Source organism: Vipera berus, assembly GCF_964194415.1.
Source record: "Vipera berus genome assembly, chromosome: 1".
Lineage (NCBI taxonomy): Eukaryota > Metazoa > Chordata > Lepidosauria > Squamata > Viperidae > Vipera > Vipera berus.
This window is the reverse complement of record NC_138202.1, coordinates 278,006,536-278,032,609: the sequence shown is the minus strand read 5'-3', so window position 1 is coordinate 278,032,609 and position 26,074 is coordinate 278,006,536. Positions and strand designations below refer to the sequence as shown.

At 39.1% G+C, this 26,074-nt stretch overlaps 1 protein-coding gene across 2 annotated transcripts; it reads left to right on the top strand.

The window, feature by feature from the left end:
* Positions 1 to 1,679: 1,679 nt before the first annotated feature.
* Positions 1,680 to 25,904, top strand: TMEM242 (transmembrane protein 242). Of its 2 annotated transcripts, XR_014024734.1 has the most exons (5): positions 1,680 to 1,885; positions 5,172 to 5,272; positions 10,439 to 10,576; positions 11,009 to 11,161; positions 25,568 to 25,904. XR_014024734.1 is itself a non-coding variant. In XM_081314773.1 (4 exons), the coding sequence occupies exons 1-4, from the start codon at positions 1,741 to 1,743 to the stop codon at positions 25,664 to 25,666; spliced, it is 483 nt and encodes a 160-aa protein (XP_081170899.1). In that variant the 5' UTR covers positions 1,680 to 1,740; the 3' UTR covers positions 25,667 to 25,904. The 2 variants fall into 2 exon arrangements, 1 of the variants encoding a protein (XP_081170899.1); XM_081314773.1 differs by lacking the exon at positions 11,009 to 11,161.
* The last annotated feature ends 170 nt before the right edge of the window (positions 25,905 to 26,074 follow it).

The following is a 26,074-nucleotide window of genomic DNA, read 5'->3' as shown; positions in this document are numbered from 1 at the left end:
TCTGATTTAGAATACCACATGTGGAATTTGATTAATTACTGATTATATTCAGAAGCAATAACGTTACTAAAAGGCTTGACTTAAAAGCTAAGATGATGCAATCTGACATGGCTATTGGTAGTGAATGTCTGAGTCTCCTTTGCCTCATCAGCAGTTAACACGAAAAAGAAAGTGAGCTGCTTCGATTTTTGTGAAATTGTCTGTAGATTCATTTGCTCATGGTAGTAATCGTTCAATAACTCTTATCTAGGCAAAAGGGATTGAGATTTTTTAAATCAGAACTACTGGACAAGATAACATTTAGCCCAAGCAGGCATCTACCTAGTTTCATTAGAGAAAAGGTGTAGCACAATCAGACTTTCAACTCTTTCTAGGTATGAAGAAGTTCTCATCTAAAAAAACACAGCTTACAAACACTTTCTGGTAAAACAGTTGAATTTTTCCCATTTTATTTGTAATATAACCAGGACAGAAAACTTAGTTTCTCTGAGATTGTTTAGTTCTGTCTGTCCTGCAAGGTAGGCCAGGAGACTAATCTAGCTAATCTCAATAAAAGTCTCCTGGCCTACCTAGCAGGGCAGACAGAAGCATATATCTATATCTATAATCTAAATCTATCTCTACATCTATTTATCTATATACATACATACATGCATACATAATCATATTATCATATATCATATATTAATATATGATTTTATATATGTACATATAATTATAGCTAATCTCAATAAATAGTTTTAATTTTTCTGTGGAGTTGACTTCCTGACCTACCTTGCAAGACTGATAGAAGTAAACATTCACTCAGAGAAACTAAGTTTTCTATCCTGGATATATTACAAATAAAGTGGGAAATACTCAACTGTTTCACCAGAAAATGTTCGTAAGCTGTTTTTTCAGATCAGAACTCCTTCATACCTAGACACTAAAAGGATGTACCGTATGTGTGACTTCTTTTACCCCCAACTACAAAAGACTGAGCATCAGCCTCAGGACCAAGGGACAATCTGCCCATCTTATTAGAGAGATGATGGAAGTGCAATCAAAATTTGGATTATGTTCACAAAGAAAAACCTGTAAAATGCCTGAGCCTTGAAGGGATGGTGATGGGGAAGCTCCTTACACTTGCCATCCCTTGTCCTTTTGTACTGCATTCATAATACTTAAGTTCATAGAAATTGGCATGTAGAGCATGTTGGCCCGGCCTGGCCTGTCTTAAAAACCTTAGGTACCCAATTCAGACTCAGAACTTGATCTCAAATACTTTTGTATTCATAATTGGATTCATCCAAGGTAATTCGCGTATTTTTAAAAAAATGTTGGTCGTGGTAAGTATAACTGCTGCAGGAGGCTCAATTCTTTAAAAAGTGGTGCAGGTTATCCCGAAATATTTAACACATGTCTCTAGAAGAAGCGCTTTTTTAGCCCACCCACTGATTTTGGAGGACCTCCTTCAATCTAGCTACGCCACTTACACTTGGAGTGGGGCCCTCTAAATTCCAACTGGAATTTATCGTCTACCCTTCCGCCAACTCAGAACCTAACAAATCACAGCCAAAGCTTCGAGGATAAAACTCCCACCCTCCGCACGGCAAAAGCAGCCCCCGCATCGCGGAGGCGCTGCAATCGCTCTCATCGTTTCCGCGGCTGATCCCGGCAGCACAAACGCGCGAGTCCGCCTCCAGACGCATCTCCATCCGGGTAGCTTCTTCCCTCCCAGGCCCTGGAGTTCTTCCGAACATGGGGCCGCTTGCCCCAGAAGCAGATACGCGGGGTCCCCTTTTCGGGGTAGCCGATACGCGAACGCTTCAGGCTTCAGGGAGCTCTGATCTCGACACGAGCCGGACAGAGGACGAGCAGCGACGGCGACGTTTCGTCATCAAAGGTTGCTGTCAGCGGCTAAGTTATGAATAAATGGCAGTTCTGGGGACGCGAGGTGGCCGAATTGAAAGGGGTGTGTGTGTGTGTGTGTGTTTCTTCCTGAGTTTTTGAAGCCCAGCTCTTAACTTCTGGATCGGGCGGGAATTAGGCAACGTCCTCCTGTGGTATCCTCAAGGAGCAGTTTTTGCACAGCGAGCGTCCCGCTACTTCATTGCTGCACGTGTTTCAGGGATTCAACCACATCTCACGCGAAACCTGATTTCTTTCCATTAAAATCTGTTTCAGTAAGAACCAGATGTCTAAGAAGCACAGACGTCCTACCCAGACGTTATCAGGAGACCATGGGATGTCTACTGCTTTTGATAGTGTAACGTTCATGATGATGATGATAACTTTATTGTCACTTTGAATGTACACCAATCGGCAAACATCAAAATGAAATTTCGTTGCATACAGCTCTCAAAGGGTCACCACCTGCGATATATACTTCTTGTTCGTGGCCTGCTCAAATTTCACATTGTCCATTTTAGTCTCTAGGGAGTGAACGATGGCAAACAGGACAGATGGAAATGGGGCTCCGTGTGGATTAGCCCTCAAATTCGCTTGTATTCTGACAACCTCACCTTCTTTCCTTTTTCTGATCCTGACTCTTCCACCTTTTCCTTAAAGAGGCCTTGCTTCTTTTCGCCCCTGGAGCACGCTGCTGCCGCCACCAACTCCTCCAAAAGCCTCTCTCTCTTCCTCTGGGCCTGCCGACAGCCTCATCCAGTTCCTTCGCTCCATAAGCTCCAGGTCCTCTCCTCCTCTGCCTCCTCTGGAAACAGCCCTGATTTGCAATACAATCCATCACTAGGCCAGCAGTCAGATCTTGCTGCTGGTAGAACAAATTCAAACAGTGCCAACGACTTTTAACAGTCTCACCAACAGTTCCAAAACAACTAGAAACTTGCCATGCCAGCAAAGATTGTCGGTCGTATGTCGTATCTTAATGAGATGAGGAAGGAAAGGGAGAAAAAGTTTGTGTGTGTGTGTGTGTGTGTGCACGCATTTTACGAGGCTCCCTGAATCTGGAACCCTCCAGGTATATAATATTTTGGTTTTCAAAACTCCCTCTTTTGTTGCCAACAATTATGAAAATTAAGGGAAAGGTATCAAGCTTCAGTTTACCTTTTATTCTTAAGAAATAGCTGAAGAAGATGCGAATGCTTGAGTAGTTTGCAAACTTATTTTAGATCATTAAAACGTGGCTCATGATTAGAGAGAGCTGTGTTGTAACGTTTGCTATATTAATGAAAGCATTTTCATCCACAAAAAAACAGTGCCTCTAATTTAATTGGGCATTTGATTTATTCCTACATATGAATATTATTAGAACACGTGGCACATTATTGAATTCCGAAGGGCAAACTTTCTTCTTCAAGAAGCTTAGAACTAGATAAATCTGTGTTAGCTTAATTGACCAAAATAAACAAACAATAATTAGGTACACAGTGTGAAAAATAGAGACAGAAGTAAAATTAAAAATAAACACCTGATCTTCATTTTGAAAGATATGATGGAATGCTTTCTTTGGGAGTTAGATGAAGATTTTGTTTTGTGTGCAACCATCTTATGGACATGCAAATACTGTCAGTGTCTTTTACACTCCAGATGCAGGCACAGTAGAAAGTTGGGTGGATTTTTCCCTTGGATGACTGTTTTTAATCACAGGCAAACTGTTGATTGTGCAGTGATACACTTTAATGGGTGAACTAGTGAGATCAACATATACCTCTTTTCTAAGGAAAGGCTGTTCTCATAAAATAAGAAAGATCACCAAATAATCTGTAACACTAGTTCTTCTGATATAAAGACACTCAAATGGCAGTCTCAGCTGCTCAATGGGACAGTTTTATGGATTGAAAATGATGGTTTTCTCTGATGGTTTTTACTTCAGAGAAAGAAACTAGTGGTAGTAATGTGTAGTAATGGCACCAAAATCACTAGGTGCTAGGTTATTATTTAATTATACTTCTTACTGTTTTTTCTCCCAGAGAAAAGTTTTGTTTATTAATAGGTGTAGAAAGCCAGACACATTCTACATTCACACTTTTGCACTCAGAATTTGTACCATGAACATACTTGGGACAGCCACTTTACATAATCTCCCAAACAATCTGGAGATTTTAAAAGCCACTTTGTGCTAATTAACAGAATAACAGAGCTGGAAGGGATCTTGGAAATCTTCTAGTCCAACCCTCTGCTCAGGCAGGAAACCCTCTATGATGTCAGACAAATGGTTGTCCAGTCTCTTCTTATAAACTTCCAGTGTTGGAGCATTCACCGCTTCTGGAGGCAGGTTGTTCCACTGGTTAATTGTTCTAACTGTCAGGAAGTTTCTCCTTAGTTCTAGGTTGCTTCTCTCCTTGATTAGTTTCCATCCATTGCTTCTTGTCCTGCTTTCAGGTGCTTTGGAGAATTAGAATTAGAATAGACCTGGAAGGGACCTTGGAGGTCTTCTAGTCCACCCCCTGCTCAAGCAGGAGAACCTATACCATTTCAGACAAGAGACCGTCTCGTCTCTTCTTAAAAACCTCCAGTGATGGAGCGCCCATGATTTCTGAAGGCAAGCTGTTCCACTGGTTAATTGTTCTCACTGTTGGGAAGTTTATTTTTAATTCTAGATTGTTTCTCTCTTTGGTCAGTTGCCAATCATTGTTTCTTGTCCTGCCCTCTGGTACTTGGAAAATAATTTGACCCCCTCTTTGTGGTAGCCCCTCAAACATTGGAATACTGCTATCATGTCACCCCTGTTTCTTCTTTTCATTAAATTAGACATACACAGTTCCAGAAACCAAGATGGACTAGGACTCCAAGATGCCTCCCACAATTAGTACTATTGAGCCTAGTATCACCTGTACTATACCTGTGTATTTGGTTTTTCTTGTCTAAATGTAGAACCTTATTTTTTTCACCATTGAATTTCATTTTGTTAGATAGCACTCAATGTTCAAGTCTGTCAAGATTCTTCTGTATCTTAAGCCCATCTTCTGGACTGTTGGCTATTCTTGCCAGTTGGAATACCAATTCCAGTTGCTATATCTTCTTTTGTTCTTTGGGTTTTAACCTGTGCATTTATAATAAATAAGTGATCACATGCATATTTTGGCAACTGTGAGATTGATAGTTTTTCTTCTAGACAGCACTCAAAGGCTTTTGCTTCAAAAACAGCTTTATGGATCTCTGTTTTTCATGATGCTATAAAATGGATCTGATAATTTAATTTTTCCTTGCTTTCTATCTGTTGGCAGGTGGTCTTTTCCTTGCTAGTGTCGCTACTGCAGGAATGCTAGCAGGTTTTGGTATGACACTTGCTGTGACAAAGAAGAAAAGTCCCAACTGGTTCAATAAGGTTAGTTTATTTGAACTTCTTGTGCAGTTCTGATAGTTCAAAAGTGTGTCAGAATGAAATAATAATCGTGGTGCAATATAGATATATCATACAAGATGATATATGATAGGATACAGTACTGTAGATGCCTGCTAATAGAACAGATTTTTTTTTTGGGGGGGGAAATTCACAAAAAATATAGTTAAAAATGAAAGCTGAAATAAATGGAACAAACAGGGGTAAGTCTAAAGTTACAATCTCCCAAACATTGAACCATGAGATATTTTGTTGAACTCTGATTTCTGGGTGGAATACAGATCTTTGTAAGATTAAGCATGATAAATAGAACAACGATTGTTATTTATTATTATTAGCTGGATTTCAAATATCATTCCAGAAATCCAGTCCTATATTATTGATGTCACTGTAACATAGATTTCCCCCCCCCCAAATTTACTAAATTAATATCCTGTTTTTTTTCACCATGAGGTATGTACAAAAACTTCTGAGAACGTTTCCTGCCCAGACACTGATCAAGTTCATTGGAACCTAGTTTTTTTATAAGAACATCAATGCCTTGTGCCCTGTGAATTCCAATTCACTAAGCTCTGCTTATAGCAACCAGGTTTGCTGCTGAAAAAGATGGTTTTAGATTCAGGTGTTGAAAGTGCAGTGAAATTGTGTACTGAGTTCTGAATTCCAAACCAAAACAGAAATTCTGCCTTTTCTTTCCACTCTACCACAACTCTTTCATAGTTATTTCCACCAGTGGCCTTATGAGAATGATTAAATACCATCGATTGTACTTTATTTATAATGGTATATATTGCTTATATCCTGTTTTAGGAAGTTAATTATCATGGAGGACGGGATATAATTAACAATGATTTAAATATTGTTCGACACTTTATATAAATTACCGTATATACTTGAGTATAAGCCGAATTTTTCAGCCCACTTTTTGGGCTGAAAAATTCCACTTCGCCCAAACCTCCCCAAACGTCGCCGGGTCTCCGTTCCTCCGAGCCCTGCCTGCCTGCTTCTTTCCGCTGTGGAAAGAAGCAGGCAGGCAGGGCGCAGAGGAACGGAGACCCGGCGACGTTTGGGGATATTTGGGGAGGCGCCCAAACCTCCCCAAACGTCGCCGGGTCTCCGTTCCTCCGCCCCCTGCCTGCCTGCTTCTTTCCGCTGTGGAAAGAAGCAGGCAGGCAGGGCGCAGAGGAACGGAGACCCGGCGACGTTTGGGGATATTTGGGGAGGCGCCCAAACCTCCCCAAACGTCGCCGGGTCTCCGTTCCTCCGCCCCCTGCCTGCCTGCTTCTTTCCGCTGTGGAAAGAAGCAGGCAGGCAGGGCGCAGAGGAACGGAGACCCGGCGACGTTTGGGGATATTTGGGGAGGCGCCCAAACCTCCCCAAACGTCGCCGGGTCTCTGTTCCTCCGCCCCCTGCCTGCCTGCTTCTTTCCGCTGTGGAAAGAAGCAGGCAGGCAGGGCGCAGAGGAACGGAGACCCGGCGACGTTTGGGGATATTTGGGGAGGCGCCCAAACCTCCCCAAACGTCGCCGGGTCTCCGTTCCTCTGCGCCCTGCCTGCCTGCTTCTTTCCACAGCGGAAAGAAGCAGGCAGGCAGGGCGCAGAGGTCCGGAGACCTGCCGACGTTTGGGGAGGTTTGGGGAGGTGCGCGCGCACCTCCCCAAACCTCCCCAAACTTCGGCAGGTCTCCGGACGGCGGCGGCTTGGGAGAGGTGCGCGCGATCCTGGAAGCACCGAAGCAAGTCCTCGGTAAGCTCCGGGCGGTCACTTGCTTCGCATCTCCTGAGGGAAGGGGGGGCGACTGGAGCGGGCGTGTTTCCTCGCCTGCTGGGCGCCGCGATTTGCCCGGGGGAACGCGCGGGCCCCGAATAGCAGCGTGGAGCGAGGAAGCGGACAGCCAGGGCTTCCCGGAGAGCCAAGGCCACACAGGGTATTCCTGTGTATTCAGGCTTGCAAAATGGCGGATCGAGCCTCTGCTGGCGGCAGAGGCTTGCAGAACGGCGGATCGGCTTATACTCGAGTCAACAACTTTTTCCAGTTTTTGGGGGTGAAATTGGGGGTCTCGGCTTATACTCGAGTCGGCTTATACTCAAGTATATACGGTATATGATGAATGGTATATTTTTTTGATTAGCAGAAAACTAATGTTATTTTACTACTATTGCAATTAATTTCCAGACTGAAAGTCAGTTTGGTGTAGTCGACCAAGGGACTTCAAACTTGGTCCTTTTATGACTTGTGGACTTAATCCTATTTTAATTTTAACTTTATCTTAACCTTTGTACTGTTTTAACTGTTTTTAATTTTGCCCTGTAAACCGCCCTGAGTCCTTCGGGAATAGGGCGGTATAGAAATCTAATAAATAAATAAATAAATAAATAAATAACTCCCAGAATTCCTCAGCCAGCATGCCTGGCTGAGGAATTCTGGAAGTTGAAGTCCACAAGTCACAAAAGGGCCAAGTTTGAAGACCCCTGTCTAAATAGCCCAAAATAGGTACATAAGAGGTTAAAGTTAGATTTTTCCCCCTATAATGTTTCTGCCCATGACCTGCCATCATTGAGCAAAGCAAGCTTTCAAAGTAATGTTACTAATTTATACATATTTGGGGGGAAGGTCAAGTATTGTGCTAAGTGGTGTTCTTATATGAAGAACAGAAGTTGATTTTTTAAAAAAATAAAGCCCTACAGGCAAACAATAACAAGCATATGTGACCAAAACTCTCTTAAAATAGCGGCTCCTTTCATCAATGAAGTCTTTTCTGTACCACTAGGGAAAAGTCCAAAATGTCTTTTTCCAGCCATTTTTTTCAACACTTCTCTTTAAGGTTCAAAATAGTTTTTGTGTAGATCATATGACAGCTTTTTACTATGAATGACACAGTTATCTGAGTATTTTATTCCCTCAAGGAGTTCTCTCATGAGCAGACATTCCTGAGCTAATAAGCCCAGGTCAGCAGTTTTCCATTATCGTTCTTCTGAGGCATTCGTTTTTGTGGAAATTCCCACAATATGTTTCATTTTAACTCTCTCTTATCATGATAAAAAAAATTGAAAAATTTCTTCGATGTATTGTCTCTGAATTCTTATCCTATATATAACAAAATCAGTTGCTGGGATTTTGTTTACAGAGGAGAGGGGCATCTACGAAAAGGTTCAACAAATAATAAAATAAACATTTAAAATAGCAATATCAATATCAGACACTGTAACAGTAACCTAGTTTGGTAATTTGTGTTACTCTGACCAGATCTCCCAATTGTGTACCTAAAGTACCTTTGGAGTTTGGCTCTCTTTAATAACTCTTTAAGTTACTTAAAGTTCTGGTAAAGTTATTTATCTGTTGAGAAAGCTGCTGAGAATAAAAACATTTATGGACCATACATTTATGAATGCTGGCCCATATTTATCTGTCTTTAAAACATATAGTTTATTAATGGCCCTGTAAAAGAAATTGGAAACTTACGGTACATGTTTCTTGAGGGTCATGATTTGTTATTTGGATGGCATGCATATTTATTGTATGATAAGAAGGTGGATAATGTGTTTAAGATACATATTTTAAGGTATGCTCTGTTGCGAGTCTGGAAAAAGTATAGACATAAGTTAAATTATAAGATACCTGTTTGGGCAATACCTAAACACGTAATAGAAAATATAAATGTGGGATTTAAACATGATGTGACTACATATAAGGAAATTTTAAGTTTAGAGAGGAATGTATGGCAATTAAAGCCATATAATATTTTAAAAGAAGAAAAGATTGTACAAACTTGGTTTCAGTATGGGCAATTACGGGCTAGATGGAAAGAGGACCAGAAAACTGGTTTTTCGATGATTGATGAAAATTTGGTAAAGCAAATTAGAGATCAAGGTCAAGCACATATAAAAAGGATATATATTGCATTGATAGAAATTGATTCAGAGACGGAACTTGTCAAAGACTGTATGATAAAGTGGGCTCAGAACTTTCAAGAAGTTATAACAATGGATACTTGGGAAAAGATCTGGGTTAGAAATGTAAAATTTACACAGGCGCAAAATTTAAGAGAGAATTTTTATAAAATGTTTTATAGGTGGCACTTAGATCCTAAAAAATTAGCAAGTATGTATCCGAACTGCCAGCCCAAATGTTGGAGGTGTGGTTGTAAGGATGCAACGTATTTTCATATATGGTGGACTTGTAAAAAGGTTAAAGCTTTTTGGATTAAAATTTGGTGGAACATGCAAAAAATATTTAAGAAAAGGATAAAGTTCTCTCCGCAACTGTTTTTATTGGGTATTATTACAGATACCACCGTTGTAGATACTAAGTTGATGTTGAATTTAATTACGGCAGCGAGACTTTTAGTAGTGCAATATTGGAAGAAGGAAGAACTGCCGACTATAGAAGAATGGACTTTAAAAGTTTCTAACTTGGCGGAAATGGCAAAGATCTCAGCGTATTTGAAAGACCAATCGCAACACAGATACATTGTGGAGTGGAGATGGATTGATTATATTCAGAATAAATATGGGACTAAAAAGTTTCACTTGGCATTTGAATAAGTAGCGGATTTATATGATGTATAACTAGCTTGTAGTTATTTTACTAAGAGTTAAAGTGCGATAGAATTTAATATTTTATTGTTGTTTGCATATTTTAGATTATGTTTGTTTGTATTTTTATACCCTGTATTTAGCTCTGGGAAGTCGGGGAGGGGGGAGGGGAGGGGAGGGTTGGGGAGAGGGGAGGGGGAGGGGGGGTTTGTATTCAAAAATGTATTGTAAAACTTTTCAATAAAAAAAAGAAACTTACGGCGATGAAGCTTCTTGGATGAGAAGCGAACGTCTTCAAGGAAAAACAAAGTCAAGTTGCCTTTTGAAAAAGGACCTTTGAGACAACCATGACCGGGATGATTGAGATATTGATATGTTGATATGCTTTAATTGCCATGTATGTATTAACAGATCTTTAAAGGATATTTTAGAAGAAGGAATACATATATTCCTCTCCTGTAACCATAATGTTTAGTGGTATTAGTGGAGAAATTAAGAGCATTTACATACTCATAGGGCAAAGTTAATATTATCATTATATGAATTCCTCAGTGCTTTTTATTTATATAAGTACACAGTAATCTGTTTTCCATCACTTAAAATATATATTATTCTAGGGTGTAATTGCCACAGCAGCTTTGCCAGAAAGTGGCTCTTCCCTTGCTTTACGGGCCCTTGGATGGGGCTCACTCTATGCTTGGAGTGGAGTTGCATTGATCAGCTTTGCTATCTGGAAGGCTTTGGGTGTTCACAATGTAAGTATCTTCAATTAATGTTGCATGCTTTGGTGCTTTAGAAATTCTATAAGTTCAATAAGCACTTACACATTTTTATTTATGTAGGCAGCCTTGTATGTGTGAATCCTTTTTTAGGGGAAAATTAGTGAGAATATTGAACTGTATAAACCCCACTCCTGGGGGCTCACAATGTATATTTGAATGGGTTGTTCAATAAAATGAAGAACCAGCAGACGCCCACAAAGAGGCAAACCTGTGAAAGTAGAGGAATGAAATTAGATTTTAAAAAAGGATAAATATGGACAAATAGTTAAATATGTATAGAGTTGAGATTTGTTTGTTTTAATTGCAACTTGGTAAGTCCACTGCAGGAAGCTATGGTGTTTGGGAGGGCTAGGTTAAGTATGTGAATGCAGCTATTATGATTTGTTTGCTTATTTATGAAATTAGTATGCCACAGATCTTTCTAGACTCCTGGTGGGTTACAATAACAAAAGTCCTACAATATAGTAAGCTTAAACATCCAGGATAAATATCCTCCTCCAATCAACACTCCCCCCCCACCTCATCCTGTTTATGATTTACTACAAAGTATGAATCCAGGTAATAGTGATTTATTCAATAAACTATGGTTTAGCATGATGTGTTCTTTATATTTAGGTAATGAGAATTGATTCATACAAAAGGCTTTTGCTCTTTCTCCGCATAAGTGGTTAAGCACACCCCTGCTGGATGAAGCCCAGGTCCATCTTGGTTTAGCGTTTTCCTTCTTGTAATGGCCAACAATCAGAAAGTTGGCTTACAATTCCTGATTTGTTTAAGAGTAACATATTTTGAACACCATACTAACTTGACTCTTGCTGGTCACTTCCTAGGTTGTTCACCAGCTAATAGGAGAAGATAAATAAGGATAACTAGACACAGTTTTTCGAAGCAAGCTTGCCTGGGAACAGTGTCCCAGGTTACATATTGTGAAAAGATAACCCTGTATTTTGTAGCCTCTTTGTTTCACAGAAAGCTTCAAGTTCAAATCTAAAAAAAGACAGATCTATTAAGTGAGATAGGTTTCCATAAATAATATGTTTTTAAGGCAGTTTATTCCTCCACCCTCACCACCTTGCAGTGCAGTATGTAGAACTACTACACTACTAATGTTTATTGTATCGGGGCAACCAAATTGGGCCTATAAAAATCTGGATCACTAAATGGCAAGAAAGAGTTAGAAAACTGATACCATCTAGTGGCCATCTGCATTTTGATTGTGTAGATCTGGTAGCTGTAATTACCAATACATGGTTCAAAATTCTTTTTTAAAACAAGAACTGAAATTTAAATTTTGTAGTAGCTCTTGGAGAGGGAGGCAGTTGCTAGCAATACAGAATATTTTATCTAGTAACTGCTTATAAAGGCTTATACATTTATTAGTAGTAATCGTTTAGTTCTCAGGGGAATATAACAGCAGCTGCAAGATTCAGACTACTATTTTGCAAATGAAAAAAATATTCTTATAAAAAAACATCCTTTTGCAGAGTTTGGTTTATTTTTTTAAACAATTACATGCTCCTCCATCTTATAGCATTGACAACTGACTGATATATAGGAACATGGCATAATTTGATAGCACTGAGTTTCTGTAATCTATGGGAATGAGCCATTAGGATACACTTTCTGCCCAATATTGAAATTCTTTCATTCTTCTCTGGTACTCTGAAATGTGGGAACAGCATAATCTGTCCACTTCTTTTATCTTGAGCAATATTTTTGCCACATTTTTCAAATGTTGGAATAGTAACAACAATCTGAAGCAAGGCAAAGAAAGATAAAAATAACCTCCAGTGGATTTCTTTTAGCTCCATATTGCTGATTTTTAGTTATGTTACAAAGAGATATTTTTACTTCAGTTGAGTTTGAAACTATCACTGACTGGTTTGGCTACTTTAGTAATAATGTTGATTTTTATAAGATCATATTAAATAATGTCTACAGGATATTGGTTTATTAAAGTTTCTTTTGAACTCAGGAAACTGGGTAGGACATATTACTTGGACGATAGACTGAGAATTGTTTTTTGAATCCCCAAAACCACAATGGCATGCTACTTCTGTATTTTTTAAACTCAGATAAATGTGTACATTTACTTTTTTAATTGGTTCATCTAAATAATACTTGACAGAATAATAGAATAACATCACCTAGAAATGTCCTTGCTATATGGGAATGTGAGAGTGTATAGGTGAAACTAAAATAATTGCAAAGGTGAAGTTATTGCAAAAAATAGAGAAAAATCAGATAGGATTCAGGAACAGAAAAAAGGATTATCCTTAAATTCTGGGTACACCACTTTTACAAACTTCTGCAGGATGTTCCCCACCGTCAAATCATAGCCATTTGTGCACAACTCAGATTAAGGGTGAAGAGTCTGTGGTGCTTTAGATGTTGCTGAACTGCAAATCCCATCATTACAATGGATGGAGCTTCTGGAAAGTGTGGTTGAGCAGCACCTGGAAGATTGCACTGTATTTAACTCTTCACATGGCTATGTTATTAGTATAGTATTTGTTTTATTTGTCCTGTGAATCTAAAAAAAGTGAGATGTTTGCATGCAAGGTTTTACACTTAACACATAGATTATGGTGGTTAGCTACAGGTGCTTTGGGAATGAATGTTGTTGGCCCCAAATGGATAGGCCAGGAGTAGGCAACCTCGGCTCTTTTATGACTCATGGACTTCAACTCCCAGAATTCCTGAGTCAGCTATGCTGACTCAGGAATTCTGGGAGTTGAAGTCCATGAGTCATAAAAGAGCCAAGGTTACCTACCCCTGGGATAGGCCAACTAGCAGACCCATTTGCATGCCAGAAATATCATACGAAAGAGATAGGCAGTGCTCCCTTAAGGAATTAAGAGCCAATTATCAGATTACATCTTTGAGCTCTCCGGCCCAGACTGAGAATTTTTAACTGGGGTTTTAATTTTAGGGATGATTTAATCTTTTTTAATTTGTTTTTAACTTTTGTACTGGTTGTTTTAAATACCCTGTAAACCGCCCTGAGTCCTTCGGGAAAGGGCGGTATATAAATTTAATAAAATAAAAAAATAAAATAAAATAAATAGATTAGCTATTTAGAAAAATCTTGATATGAGAAAAAATGCCATTAAAAAAAGTGTTGTGATACTTCCTTTTTTAAGTCAGGTCTGAAAAGAAAAAGAAGCATTTTCTCAAGTAAGAGCTTTAGGGGTGTTGGAAGTTCACTTTTTATTTCATAAATAGAATTTGGATCTGTTAAAACTGATGTATTGTTCTCTGAGGTAGTAAACATTATGGAAGTGATAATGCTCTGGGGAAGAGGTAAGCTTTGTTCCTCAGGGCCATCAGCATATATTTCTAAAAAAAAAACAGCTGATGCTTTAAAGCTGCATTAGATGAAAACACAATTTGATTGTCTTGACATACAGTTTTCATTCCCCAAAGCCTCAGAGGGATCCTCATTGCTGTTAAATTGAAATTCTTAGAATTCACCGGAGCTGATCAGCGTTTCCTCCAGCAGAAATTGGTGTTTGGTGCCCCACACTTTTTATACCCATAGTTCATGTTATGCTTGTTCATTGATCTGAGGAAAGATCGGAGGCTCACTGTATCAGGTGTATACTGTAAGAGCTGCTTCTCTACTCAGTTGAAAAGATGATGTGGCACAGATGAAGTTTTATTGGGACAAGGAGGAGAACCTGGGAGGCAGGCTGAGGAAGGAATTTTACCATTAGAAACCGGGGTTCTGCAGGACTATGGCATTCCAGTCCAAAAATCACCTTCCTAAGGCTTTCAGTCATCTCAGCTGCCTAGTGGGGATGATGAAGTAGGCTTGCAGAGATGTGATGTCATCTAAGAAGGCTGCATGTGAAGGCGATCTTAGATTGGATTGACAGTATAGCACGTTAACTATGGCAGGTTTTATTTTGCTTTTATTTAGTATCTTAGGTGAACACAGCAATTGTGGTTTAATCGTGGATGACAAACGTTTAGCATATATGAGTCCAGTCTTACATCTAGTATGCATCTTCTCGTATAGGAAATAGAAAACAAGAAGCTCCAAAATTTTATTTTTGAGGTGTAAACTATTCTAAAATGATCAGGGAAAATAACTTCAGCACAGAGACCTCATACACTTATCCCCAGCTGAACCTGAAGTGGGGTCTTACAAGGAGCAATACTTGGTAAGATACATAATCTGGTGTTTCTTTAAATTGACCGTCTGTCAGCTGGAGGTAGGATTATGAAAAAAAATAATTTGGCTACCAGAAGACATTTAGCAATCATATTCAGTAGCTACATTATGAGTCATGATGATTAAAAAGCTGTTTAAACCAAAATGTAATGAGAGAGAAAATTGGAATGGTCCCCAGCCCAACCCCTAAAGACATTAGTCATCAACATTGTTGGCACAAATGTTGGAATGGATAGAATAACTGTAGGTATTCTGATTGACTTAGATAGTCTAGGACCTTCAGAGATGGAGCATTGTGTGCATTATCATTAAGTAGCCTTTCATAAAATAAATCTTGCTAGGGAAATTAAGACTTTCATTAAAATGAAAAATAAAAACAAGCAATGATCCAGGAATTTATCTTGGATGCAGTTGAAGGAAATGCCTTAGAAAGACCTTTGTTGCACTACAGCTACATCTGCTGGCAAAAGGAGAAATAGCTTCACAGTGTTTTTTTCCCTTTTAGATTTTGATGCATTGTTTTTCTTTATCGTCTCATACAAGGTAACATAACTGAAAAATTGTTGCATTTTCAATATTCAGAACTTTAATAAACCAGGACATGAACTAGATATAAAACTTTAAAAAGTGTGCACTTTATACTAAATTGCCTTGGGAGTAGATGCTGAAACGATGGGAAATCATAGACCTGTTTAACCAATTTTCTGTTTCAAACGAAAGAAGATGAAAATGTTCTAAAAAAGAAGAAGATGCTATAGGTTAAAATACATCTGGACCAGGATCATGATGTAAATCTAGAACTATTATATATTCTCTGTGCCAGATTGAGTTCACAAGTCTGGAATGACCATGTACTCAGTTTTTCTATCCAGTATTGTGATGCGGGCTATAGACTGCTTTACCTCAACTTTGCTAGTGCAACTACTTAATCCTTTTATGATTAGATCTGGTCATTACCCCATCCATTGCTTCTTCACTAAACACAGTGCCACGCTAGAAGATGTCTCAGAAGTTCTAGCTAGTCAAGAATGCCATCTCCGTCAAGTCCTTTTTGGCAGCAAGATGTTGAGATCATGTGATTCCCTTAGTGTGGATATTGGCTACTTCTGTTTATGACAAGATGTTGATTTTCCTTAGAGTTCTTCTATGGTGTACATCTGCCTAGCTTTAACGATATGTTAATGAGAGGTACACAATGGTATTGTTTGCTAAGGAACATCTGATGCAAAGTAGCTGAGAACTTTCTGTATGTGTGTATAGTGTGTATATATATATATATATGTAGATCTAGAGTCTCGGGTTTCTTCCCGCGTTCCTTTCATCTTCAGAAAGTTGTGGCGACGTTTCGACGAAATCCCATCCGTCATCATCAGGCCGGAGTGTTCCTCCTGCTGCTTCCAGGAGCAATGCGTGGTCTGGCTGTTCCTTTCCTTCCAACTGCCGGTGGGGCTGTGTTCTGACTGGGTGGAGGCGTGGCTGCTTTCTGATTGGGTGGGGGTGTCCTCCGATTGGGTGGAGGCGTGGTTGTCTTCTGATTGAGTGGAGGCGTGGCTGTCTTCTGATTGGGTGGATGCGTGGTTGTCTTCTGATTGGTTGGAGGCGTGGCTGTCTTCTGATTGGGTGGGGTGTGTTCTGAATGGGTGGGGTTTTTTGTTGTGTTGTAATATCCTGAGTGTTGTGATTTGGTGTCCTGAGGAGTGGGCTGTGTAGTGGCCTCCAGAGCTTTGGTTTGGCTCCGAGTTCGAGGACCTGCTATGTATCTCTGGTATGGGTCAGTCAGGTTCGTGTGTGCGTTCTTCTGCTTGGGTGATGGCACTTTTGCTTGACTTGTTCTGTCTTCTGTGTGGGGGAGTTTTTGTTCTGGGTGTGGATGAGTCTTGCTGGGGCTGGTGGCATTTGGGGTTGTTTGTTGGTTTTTTAAATCCTTGTTTGCTGAAATTCGTTTCTCTATCAATGCTGGTTTCCAAATGTCATGTAGGCGGGAGGTGTCGTCTCGCTTGTTCATACTGTCTGGGTGTTTTTCTATTTCAATGGCTTCTCTGATTATTCTGCTATTGAGATGTTCTATTTTGGCGATTGTTTTTGTACCTTCAAAATTGATGTTGTGTCCCGTAGTGTTTATGTGTTGTACTAGTGAAGATGTGTGATCTTTCTTCTGTACTGAGTTCTTATGTTCTTCTACACGTACCTCTATTCTTCTGTTAGTCTGTCCGATGTATGTTGCTGGACAGGAGGCGCATGGGATTTGGTATATGCCCTGGTTTTCCAGTTCTATTTTGTCTTTGGGATTTCTCAGGATGGTTGATATCTTTCTGTTAGTGTTAAATGCGGTTTTGATGTTATGTTTGCGTAGTACTTTACTGATTTTGTCGGTTGTTCCTTTTATGTAGGGCAAGATGGCTCGTCCGTTGTTCTGTTCTTCTTCTTGGATGTTTTTCTGTTTCGGAGTCCCCTGCTGAATCATATTGGTGATTTTGTTTTTTTGGAACTTGTTTGCTGTCAATATGTCTGTCAGGGTGTGTAGTTCTGTTTGTATATGTGTTTTATCTGCAAGGCGTCTGGTTCTTGTTATTAGTGTTTTGGCTACTGAATTTATTTGTGCTGGGTGATGATGTGATTGCGCATTGAGGTAACGGTTGGTGTGCGTTTTCTTTCGGTAGACTGTGTGTCCTAGGGTGCCGTTTTGTTTTTTGTATATAAGTACATCCAGGAAAGGTAACTGGTTGTTTGTTTCAATCTCCATGGTGAATTTTATTTTGGGATGTAGGCTGTTCAGGTGTGTTAGGAAGTTTTCTAGCTCCTTTCTTCCGTGGGGCCAGATCACGAAGGTGTCATCCACATATCTGAGCCACAGTTTTGGTTTGTTTGTAGTCTTTTCCAGAGCGTTAGTTTCAAATTCTTCCATGAAAAGGTTGGCGATAACTGGTGATAGAGGGGATCCCATTGGTGCGCCTTCTATTTGTTTGTATCTCTGGCCTCTGTGTATGAAGTATGTGTTTGATAAGCAGTGTTCTGCTAGTTCTATAATATGGTTTGGTGGTTGGTATTTGCTTCTTATTGTTGATAGAGCTTCTTGGACTGGCACCTGGGTGAATAGTGATACCACATCGAAGCTGACTAGCAAGTCTTTTTGGTCTATCTGTAGATTTTTCACTAATTCTATAAAGTGGTATGAGTTTTGGACATATGAAGCTGCCATTTCTGCTTGAGGTTGTAGGATCCCACAACCTATCTAGAAAAGACCACCAGGAAAAAGATAAAATCAACTTCTATAAGCCAAGAAATCCAACAAACAATCATTCCCAGGGAGAAGTCATCCAGATGCCCAAAACTATATGGCCTCCCCAAAATACACAAAGATGGAATCCCACTAAGACCCATAGTAAGTTCTATAGGCTCACCACTACAAAACTTAGCTAAATACCTAGCAAAACAACTACAACCTCAAGCAGAAATGGCAGCTTCATATGTCCAAAACTCATACCACTTTATAGAATTAGTGAAAAATCTACAGATAGACCAAAAAGACTTGCTAGTCAGCTTCGATGTGGTATCACTATTCACCCAGGTGCCAGTCCAAGAAGCTCTATCAACAATAAGAAGCAAATACCAACCACCAAACCATATTATAGAACTAGCAGAACACTGCTTATCAAACACATACTTCATACACAGAGGCCAGAGATACAAACAAATAGAAGGCGCACCAATGGGATCCCCTCTATCACCAGTTATCGCCAACCTTTTCATGGAAGAATTTGAAACTAACGCTCTGGAAAAGACTACAAACAAACCAAAACTGTGGCTCAGATATGTGGATGACACCTTCGTGATCTGGCCCCACGGAAGAAAGGAGCTAGAAAACTTCCTAACACACCTGAACAGCCTACATCCCAAAATAAAATTCACCATGGAGATTGAAACAAACAACCAGTTACCTTTCCTGGATGTACTTATATACAAAAAACAAAACGGCACCCTAGGACACACAGTCTACCGAAAGAAAACGCACACCAACCGTTACCTCAATGCGCAATCACATCATCACCCAGCACAAATAAATTCAGTAGCCAAAACACTAATAACAAGAACCAGACGCCTTGCAGATAAAACACATATACAAACAGAACTACACACCCTGACAGACATATTGACAGCAAACAAGTTCCAAAAAAACAAAATCACCAATATGATTCAGCAGGGGACTCCGAAACAGAAAAACATCCAAGAAGAAGAACAGAACAACGGACGAGCCATCTTGCCCTACATAAAAGGAACAACCGACAAAATCAGTAAAGTACTACGCAAACATAACATCAAAACCGCATTTAACACTGACAGAAAGATATCAACCATCCTGAGAAATCCCAAAGACAAAATAGAACTGGAAAACCAGGGCATATACCAAATCCCATGCGCCTCCTGTCCAGCAACATACATCGGACAGACTAACAGAAGAATAGAGGTACGTGTAGAAGAACATAAGAACTCAGTACAGAAGAAAGATCACACATCTTCACTAGTACAACACATAAACACTACGGGACACAACATCAATTTTGAAGGTACAAAAACAATCGCCAAAATAGAACATCTCAATAGCAGAATAATCAGAGAAGCCATTGAAATAGAAAAACACCCAGACAGTATGAACAAGCGAGACGACACCTCCCGCCTACATGACATTTGGAAACCAGCATTGATAGAGAAACGAATTTCAGCAAACAAGGATTTAAAAAACCAACAAACAACCCCAAATGCCACCAGCCCCAGCAAGACTCATCCACACCCAGAACAAAAACTCCCCCACACAGAAGACAGAACAAGTCAAGCAAAAGTGCCATCACCCAAGCAGAAGAACGCACACACGAACCTGACTGACCCATACCAGAGATACATAGCAGGTCCTCGAACTCGGAGCCAAACCAAAGCTCTGGAGGCCACTACACAGCCCACTCCTCAGGACACCAAATCACAACACTCAGGATATTACAACACAACAAAAAACCCCACCCATTCAGAACACACCCCACCCAATCAGAAGACAGCCACGCCTCCAACCAATCAGAAGACAACCACGCATCCACCCAATCAGAAGACAGCCACGCCTCCACTCAATCAGAAGACAACCACGCCTCCACCCAATCGGAGGACACCCCCACCCAATCAGAAAGCAGCCACGCCTCCACCCAGTCAGAACACAGCCCCACCGGCAGTTGGAAGGAAAGGAACAGCCAGACCACGCATTGCTCCTGGAAGCAGCAGGAGGAACACTCCGGCCTGATGATGACGGATGGGATTTCGTCGAAACGTCGCCACAACTTTCTGAAGATGAAAGGAACGCGGGAAGAAACCCGAGACTCTAGATCTACACATACAGACACCCGCGAGAATCTACGAAAACATATATATATATATATATATATATATATATATATATATATATAGGTAAAGGTGCGTGCTAGTCGTTTCCGACTCTAGGGGCCGGTGCTCATCTCCGTTTCAAAGCCGAAGAGCCAGCGCTTGTCCGAGGACGTCTCCGTGGTCATGTGGCCGGCATGACTAGACGCCAAAGGCGCACGGAACGCTGTTACCTTCCCACCATAGTGGTCCCTATTTTTCTACTTGCATTTTTACGTGCTTTCGAACTGCTAGGTTGGCAGAAGCTGGGACGAGTAACAGGCGCTCACTCTGTTGCGCGGCACTCGGGATTCGACCCACCAAACTGCCGACCTTCGCTGCTCCACTTCTTGAAACATGGAATTTCCTCTTTGAGAAGCAAATCTGTATTCTTCTACCCTTCTTTTCCGGCATTTGAAAGCAATTCTTTTCCAAGAATGCTTTAATTTACTGGCTTTTAAATTGGATAATTCTTTCTGTCTCTTGGTTATGTTTTTTGTCTTGGTCTATTTGGTTTATTTAATGATTAGCTTAGGTGAAAATAGTTTTTCTCTAACATGGTACAGGTGGTCCTCAACTTATGACTACAATTGACCCCAAAATTTCCAAGACAGTTGTTGAGTTTTACCTCATTTTTTTGCCACAGTTGTTGAATGAATCATTTCAAAAGGTTAGTAACATAGTTGTCAAGTGAATCTGGTTTTCCCAGTGACTTTGCTTGTCAGAGGGTCGCAAAAGGAGATCATACTACCCTGGGACTCTGCAACCGTCATAAATACATATGCCAGTTCCCAAGTGTCCGGAATTTGATCACATGACCAGAGGGTTGTAACTTTGAATGGTCACTAAATGAATGCTTGTAAGTCGAGGACTACCTGTATGTTGTATTGTATGACAAAAGTACAATTTGTGGTATATAGGAACAGATGGAAAAAGAAAATAAAGGATACAAGTACATTACGGCTTTTCTACTCGAAAAAAGCATAGCATAGGGTTTTTTTTGCTTTTGTAAAAGACAAGAACATGCGTCAAAATCTGCCAAGATTCTTGAATTGCTAAGATCAGAATAAAGCATTCACCAAATCCAAAGTGTAAAACTGCAGTGCTTCAGCATTTCCTGACTTGGCCCTTGTCTCTCCAGAAATGTTTGTACTATTTAGAACAGGGTCAGTTTGTTTGCAAATTTACTATGAAAGATGAATTGTACAAAAGTTCCTATGTCTTAAAGTCAGCAAAGAATTTTCCCCCCCTTTTTGGAATAACTGCAGTCTTAATTGCAAGGATTTTCACAAATGTGTTACTTTAAAGGAACATGCATAATCGTTTACAATCTTTGTGCCAGTTTTAATTGAGCTGCCCTACAATGATAATAGCTACATTACATCAACAGAACAACCACTTGATAGAAATGTGTAATAGTTTTCCAGCAGTTACAGCAGAATTGTCCTAATTTATTTTTAGCCAGAGGAAATAAGCAATGTATCTTTGTATTTAATTAAGGCTGCAGTTGTAACATTTGCCAGTCACAGAGGCATTTCTCTATCTGCCTCACCTAGCTAATGTTTTTGTTAAAGATAAGAAAAGAAGAAACAAAAAGCGTTCATAATTTGTCGTGGTCTATGGCAATTAGAAAGCAACATGAAATAAGTAATGAAGACTCTTTTCATTATGATAGTCTTCATAAATCAGTTTTGTAATGCCTTCGCAAAGCAGATACTGTCATTTATTTTATAGCAAGGATGAGTCATAAAATATTTATGATCTTTAAAAAAAAATGAGGACTGCACATAAACAGATGGTGGGTGCAAACCAGGATGGGGAGGGATTCCGTGACCTTATAACATATCGTCTTTGTGACAAAATTCATAACATCTTTGTTTTGTATACATTCATTAACCTTTAGAACTGCTGTGAATAGAAAGGCATTGACTACTACCACTGTGTCTAATTAAAAGGGAAATTAATTGTTTAACCTTATTTGTTATATTTACAGCCTCCCCTATTTTGTAACCCAGGGTACAAAATCAAAGAATCAAAACATTTTAACAAAATGGGGAAAAAATTCAGAAAGTTTTCAAAAGCTAAGAAACTAGAGCAGGTGTTAAGTATGCCAAATAGAACAGAACAGAATAGAATTCTTTATTGGCCAAGTGTGATTGGACACACACAAGGAATTTGTCTCCGGTGCATAAACTTTCAGTGTACATAAAAGCAACAAATGATTTATTTTTTTAATTTTATTTTTATTTTAATTCCATTTATATCCCGCCCTTCTCCGAAGACTCAGGGCGGCTTACAAGCTTAGCAGTAGCTTTCATTCTATGTATATGCCTGCTTATTAGGGCTTTCACACACACCCCAAGCGGCATTATTACAAAGTCAGCTTAATTGCCCCCAACAATCTGGGTCCTCATTTTACCTACCTCGGAAGGATGGAAGGCTGAGTCAACCTTGAGCCTGGTGATAAATCATGGTCATAAACATAATACAATCATCATAAATCATAAGATACAACACTCAGTGATAGTCATAAGATACTGAATAAAAGCAATCAGCATAAATCATAAAACACAAACAGCAAAGCTGATCGTCATAAGATGCTAAAGGAATAGGTAATAGGAAAGATGAGAAGGACAATAATAATACAGCCCTACTATATGACTATAGCATGTTTTTCTCCTGCCTAGGTCACTGATGACATCAAAGCTGCATGGAGACCATAATTCCCACAACACTTGTTTGATATCCTAAAACAGTGTTGTGGGAATTATGGTCTCCATGCAGCTTTGATGTCATCAGTGACCTAGGCAGGAGAAAAACATGCTATAGTCAGAAGCTCTGATCATGGCACATCCTGTCCTGGAACCAGCATATGAGTTTGTGTCCCAAAGTTTTCTAGACACAATTCAAAATAGCTGTTTTTAATGTAACAAGTGTCAGATGACTACAGTAGGACCTCCTGTATCTAATTTTCTACATAAATCTTTTAAAATGGTGTGAGGGCATATTCTTGGTTATATCCACCAGCCTGCAAGCAGAGTTTCAGCAGCGAAGACACAGCCTCAGTTACTGTCTCATTCCTACCTAGCACTTTTTTTTCCCTTAGGGGTTAACCAGATTCATAAGCCAGATCATTTTTCCTTTGGGGTTTGACATTCATTGGTTTATGTTAAACAGCTTACCTTAAAAGGAGGTAATTGGCTAATTAATTCCATTTTAATTAGCATCTGATTTTGTTTGTGTCGTTAAAAAAAAGTTGTCACCTGCTCCAAACCCTAGAGATAGAGTGCAAGTAGCTAAGATCTAATGTGGTCTCTGCAGAATTTTGTGAAGGGAGAGCAATTCCTTAGCATTTCAGGAATCTCTTTTTCACTCTTTTCTACCCCATTCAGACTAGTATGAACAGATGCCTTAATCTATCTGTAATAGCAGAGTTTGCATTCTCTTCACCTGCTTTGTTTCTCTTATGTAGTTTTAAAAGGCAGAATGAAATAAAAAACACTTTGGGGGCCTTTATATTTATCTGCTGATGAAGGAGTGTTGGGTTAAAAATGGAAAAAATAATTATTTACCTTTTATGGTAAAAAGGTTGACAATTTGAAGAGGCACAATTGTTCTCTCTGTGTGTGTCTTTCCCAAGGACACAAACTAGGACTTCTTTCTTTCTTTCTTTCTTTCTTTCTTTCTTTCTTTCTTTCTTTCTTTCTTTCTTTCTTTCTTTCTTTCTCTTTCTCTTTCTTTCTCTCTCTCTTTCTTTTTTCTTTCTTTCTTTCTTTCTTTCTTTCTTTCTTTCTTTCTTTCTTTCTTTCTTTCTTTCTTTCTTTCTTTCTTTCTTTCTTTCTTTCTTTTTCTTTCTCTCTCTCTCTCTCCCCCTCCCTCCCTTCTTTCCATAATACAAGAAAAATGTTAGTTTCCAAAGTGAAGCTCACTTCAGAGAGTTGTCTTTAAAATTACTGAGACGAGGGGAAAAAAAGTTCTGTAGGGTGCAAATAATTCACATCAGCCTAAACTAAAGAATAATGCTGGAGTTCCCATTTTTGGTGATTCATCAGAATGTAATAAAATTAATGTTCACTTTTTAATGGGGTTTTAGAGAGAGATTAATTTGCTTTCCAGCATGAATTACTAATTGGTTCCCTATTCCTTTATACTTATATCCTGTCTTCCATTATGCAATTTCGAGTAGAATCCATGAAGTTTCCAGCCACTGTTTTGTTCACTATTGACATGAATGTAATTCCTGAATTTCAACAAGGATGCTGCTAAATCCACTCTATTAGACCTTACTAATTCCTCTCTTTTGAAGAATGCCTGGGAAACTGGATTATGATGATGATTTCATATATTTTGATGTCCCTTCCTATATAAAAATTCCCAAACATGGTAAAAAAAGAAAAGAAAAAGAAAACTAAAATACTGTAATCACAACAAAATCTTTCAGCCCATATTCCTATGGAGAAAGCCTGGATGAAGAGAAAGATATTCAACAGGCACCCAAATCATCTTATGAGAAGCATCTGAGGAAGGACCAGTGTCAAGGTTAGATACCACCATAGAGGAAAGCTACACACAATTGGTTACTCTGTGGTTCAGATCACATGCAGTAAGACCTTCTCCTTGACCTAAGTTGTTCAGGGTCTTCTATGCCATAAGCAAAAGCTTAAACTCGACTTGCTAGTTAATTAACAGTCAGTGCAGTTGCTTCAAAAAAAGGTGTAATTTGTATAAGCACTCAATTCACTAGCCAACTCATCACAGTTTGCACAACTGAACGGTTGTCCCATTCGAAGTGCATTATAATCTAAGGGTAAGTTTCCAATGTATCGACAATAACTAGACTATTCTTGAAAGGATACAGTTGGTATATCGGTCAAAGCTGATAATTGGCAATCCTAATCAGAGATTAGTTGGACCTTTAATTTTGACGACAGTGCAGGAGTAACACTTAAAATACCAAGTTTGTGTTTATTTGTAATTTAGAGATTTTTTTTCTGAATTTCTCTGTTGCGCGACTTTTAAATCCCTGTCATGGTTTGTCATGGCTAACATGCAACAAAATACATGTTTATTATAAATGACATTAACCAGATTTCTTTATAGCCAGGAGTTTAAATGCACTACAAGAAGTGATAATTTTTATAAGAAGAATTTACAGACCTGCTTGTCTTTCATTTGATTTGTTTCAAACAGGAGTACACTACATTCTAGTTAGACCAAATAACTAATCCATTATTTTGTTCCTGTTAGCTGGTGAATAAAGAAAAACTTGTTTTTGTGTGTATGTTTACTCAAAATAAATAGAGGGAAGAAGGAGAGTACTAGCAATGCAGTGAATTTGTGATTTGATGCTGTGGTGTTACATTTATTTCTTTATCTTTTTTTTTTAGATGAATGAATTTCGGAACAAAATGCAGTCATTATTTCCATCAGTTCAAAAAACTGCAGTAAATTCTGTTGAATGGGAGGATATTTGGAAATCTAAGTGAACGTCACATGGAGGAATTTGTACTAAGCCTTACAAAACCACAGAAGAATTAAAATATTATATTTGTATTCATAGTGGCATGCAGTCAGTAGTATCAGCACATGCCCCCTTACTTTTTCAGGCAAAATTAAATTTTGCTTTTAGTAGTTTTCACTTTAGTGATGATAAGTGCAGAAAAAGATTAAGATGAGCATGAAGCTTAGTTTGAAAATGCATGCTCAATATGTGGTAATAAAACAGAAATTAACCCTAAAGAAGACATGAATTGTTGACCAAGTTAATGGGTAATAGTATCCCTATCCTGTTCCCCCCATCACGGTGATTCATAGCGGTTTTAAAAGATGGTATATAAACTACTAAAGCAGACTGAACAGTGCTTGTGTAAAATTATACAAATAAAGTGATGGTC

Bases quoted from the DNA above. Each gene is read 5' to 3' on its own strand.
- TMEM242 (XM_081314773.1), top strand. From the start codon at position 1,741: ATGGGGCCGCTTGCCCCAGAAGCAGATACGCGGGGTCCCCTTTTCGGG. The intron at 5,273-10,438 runs GTTAGTTTATTT...ATATTATTCTAG, and splicing joins GTCCCAACTGGTTCAATAAG to GGTGTAATTGCCACAGCAGC. The intron at 10,577-25,567 runs GTAAGTATCTTC...TTTTTTTTTTAG, and splicing joins AGGCTTTGGGTGTTCACAAT to ATGAATGAATTTCGGAACAA.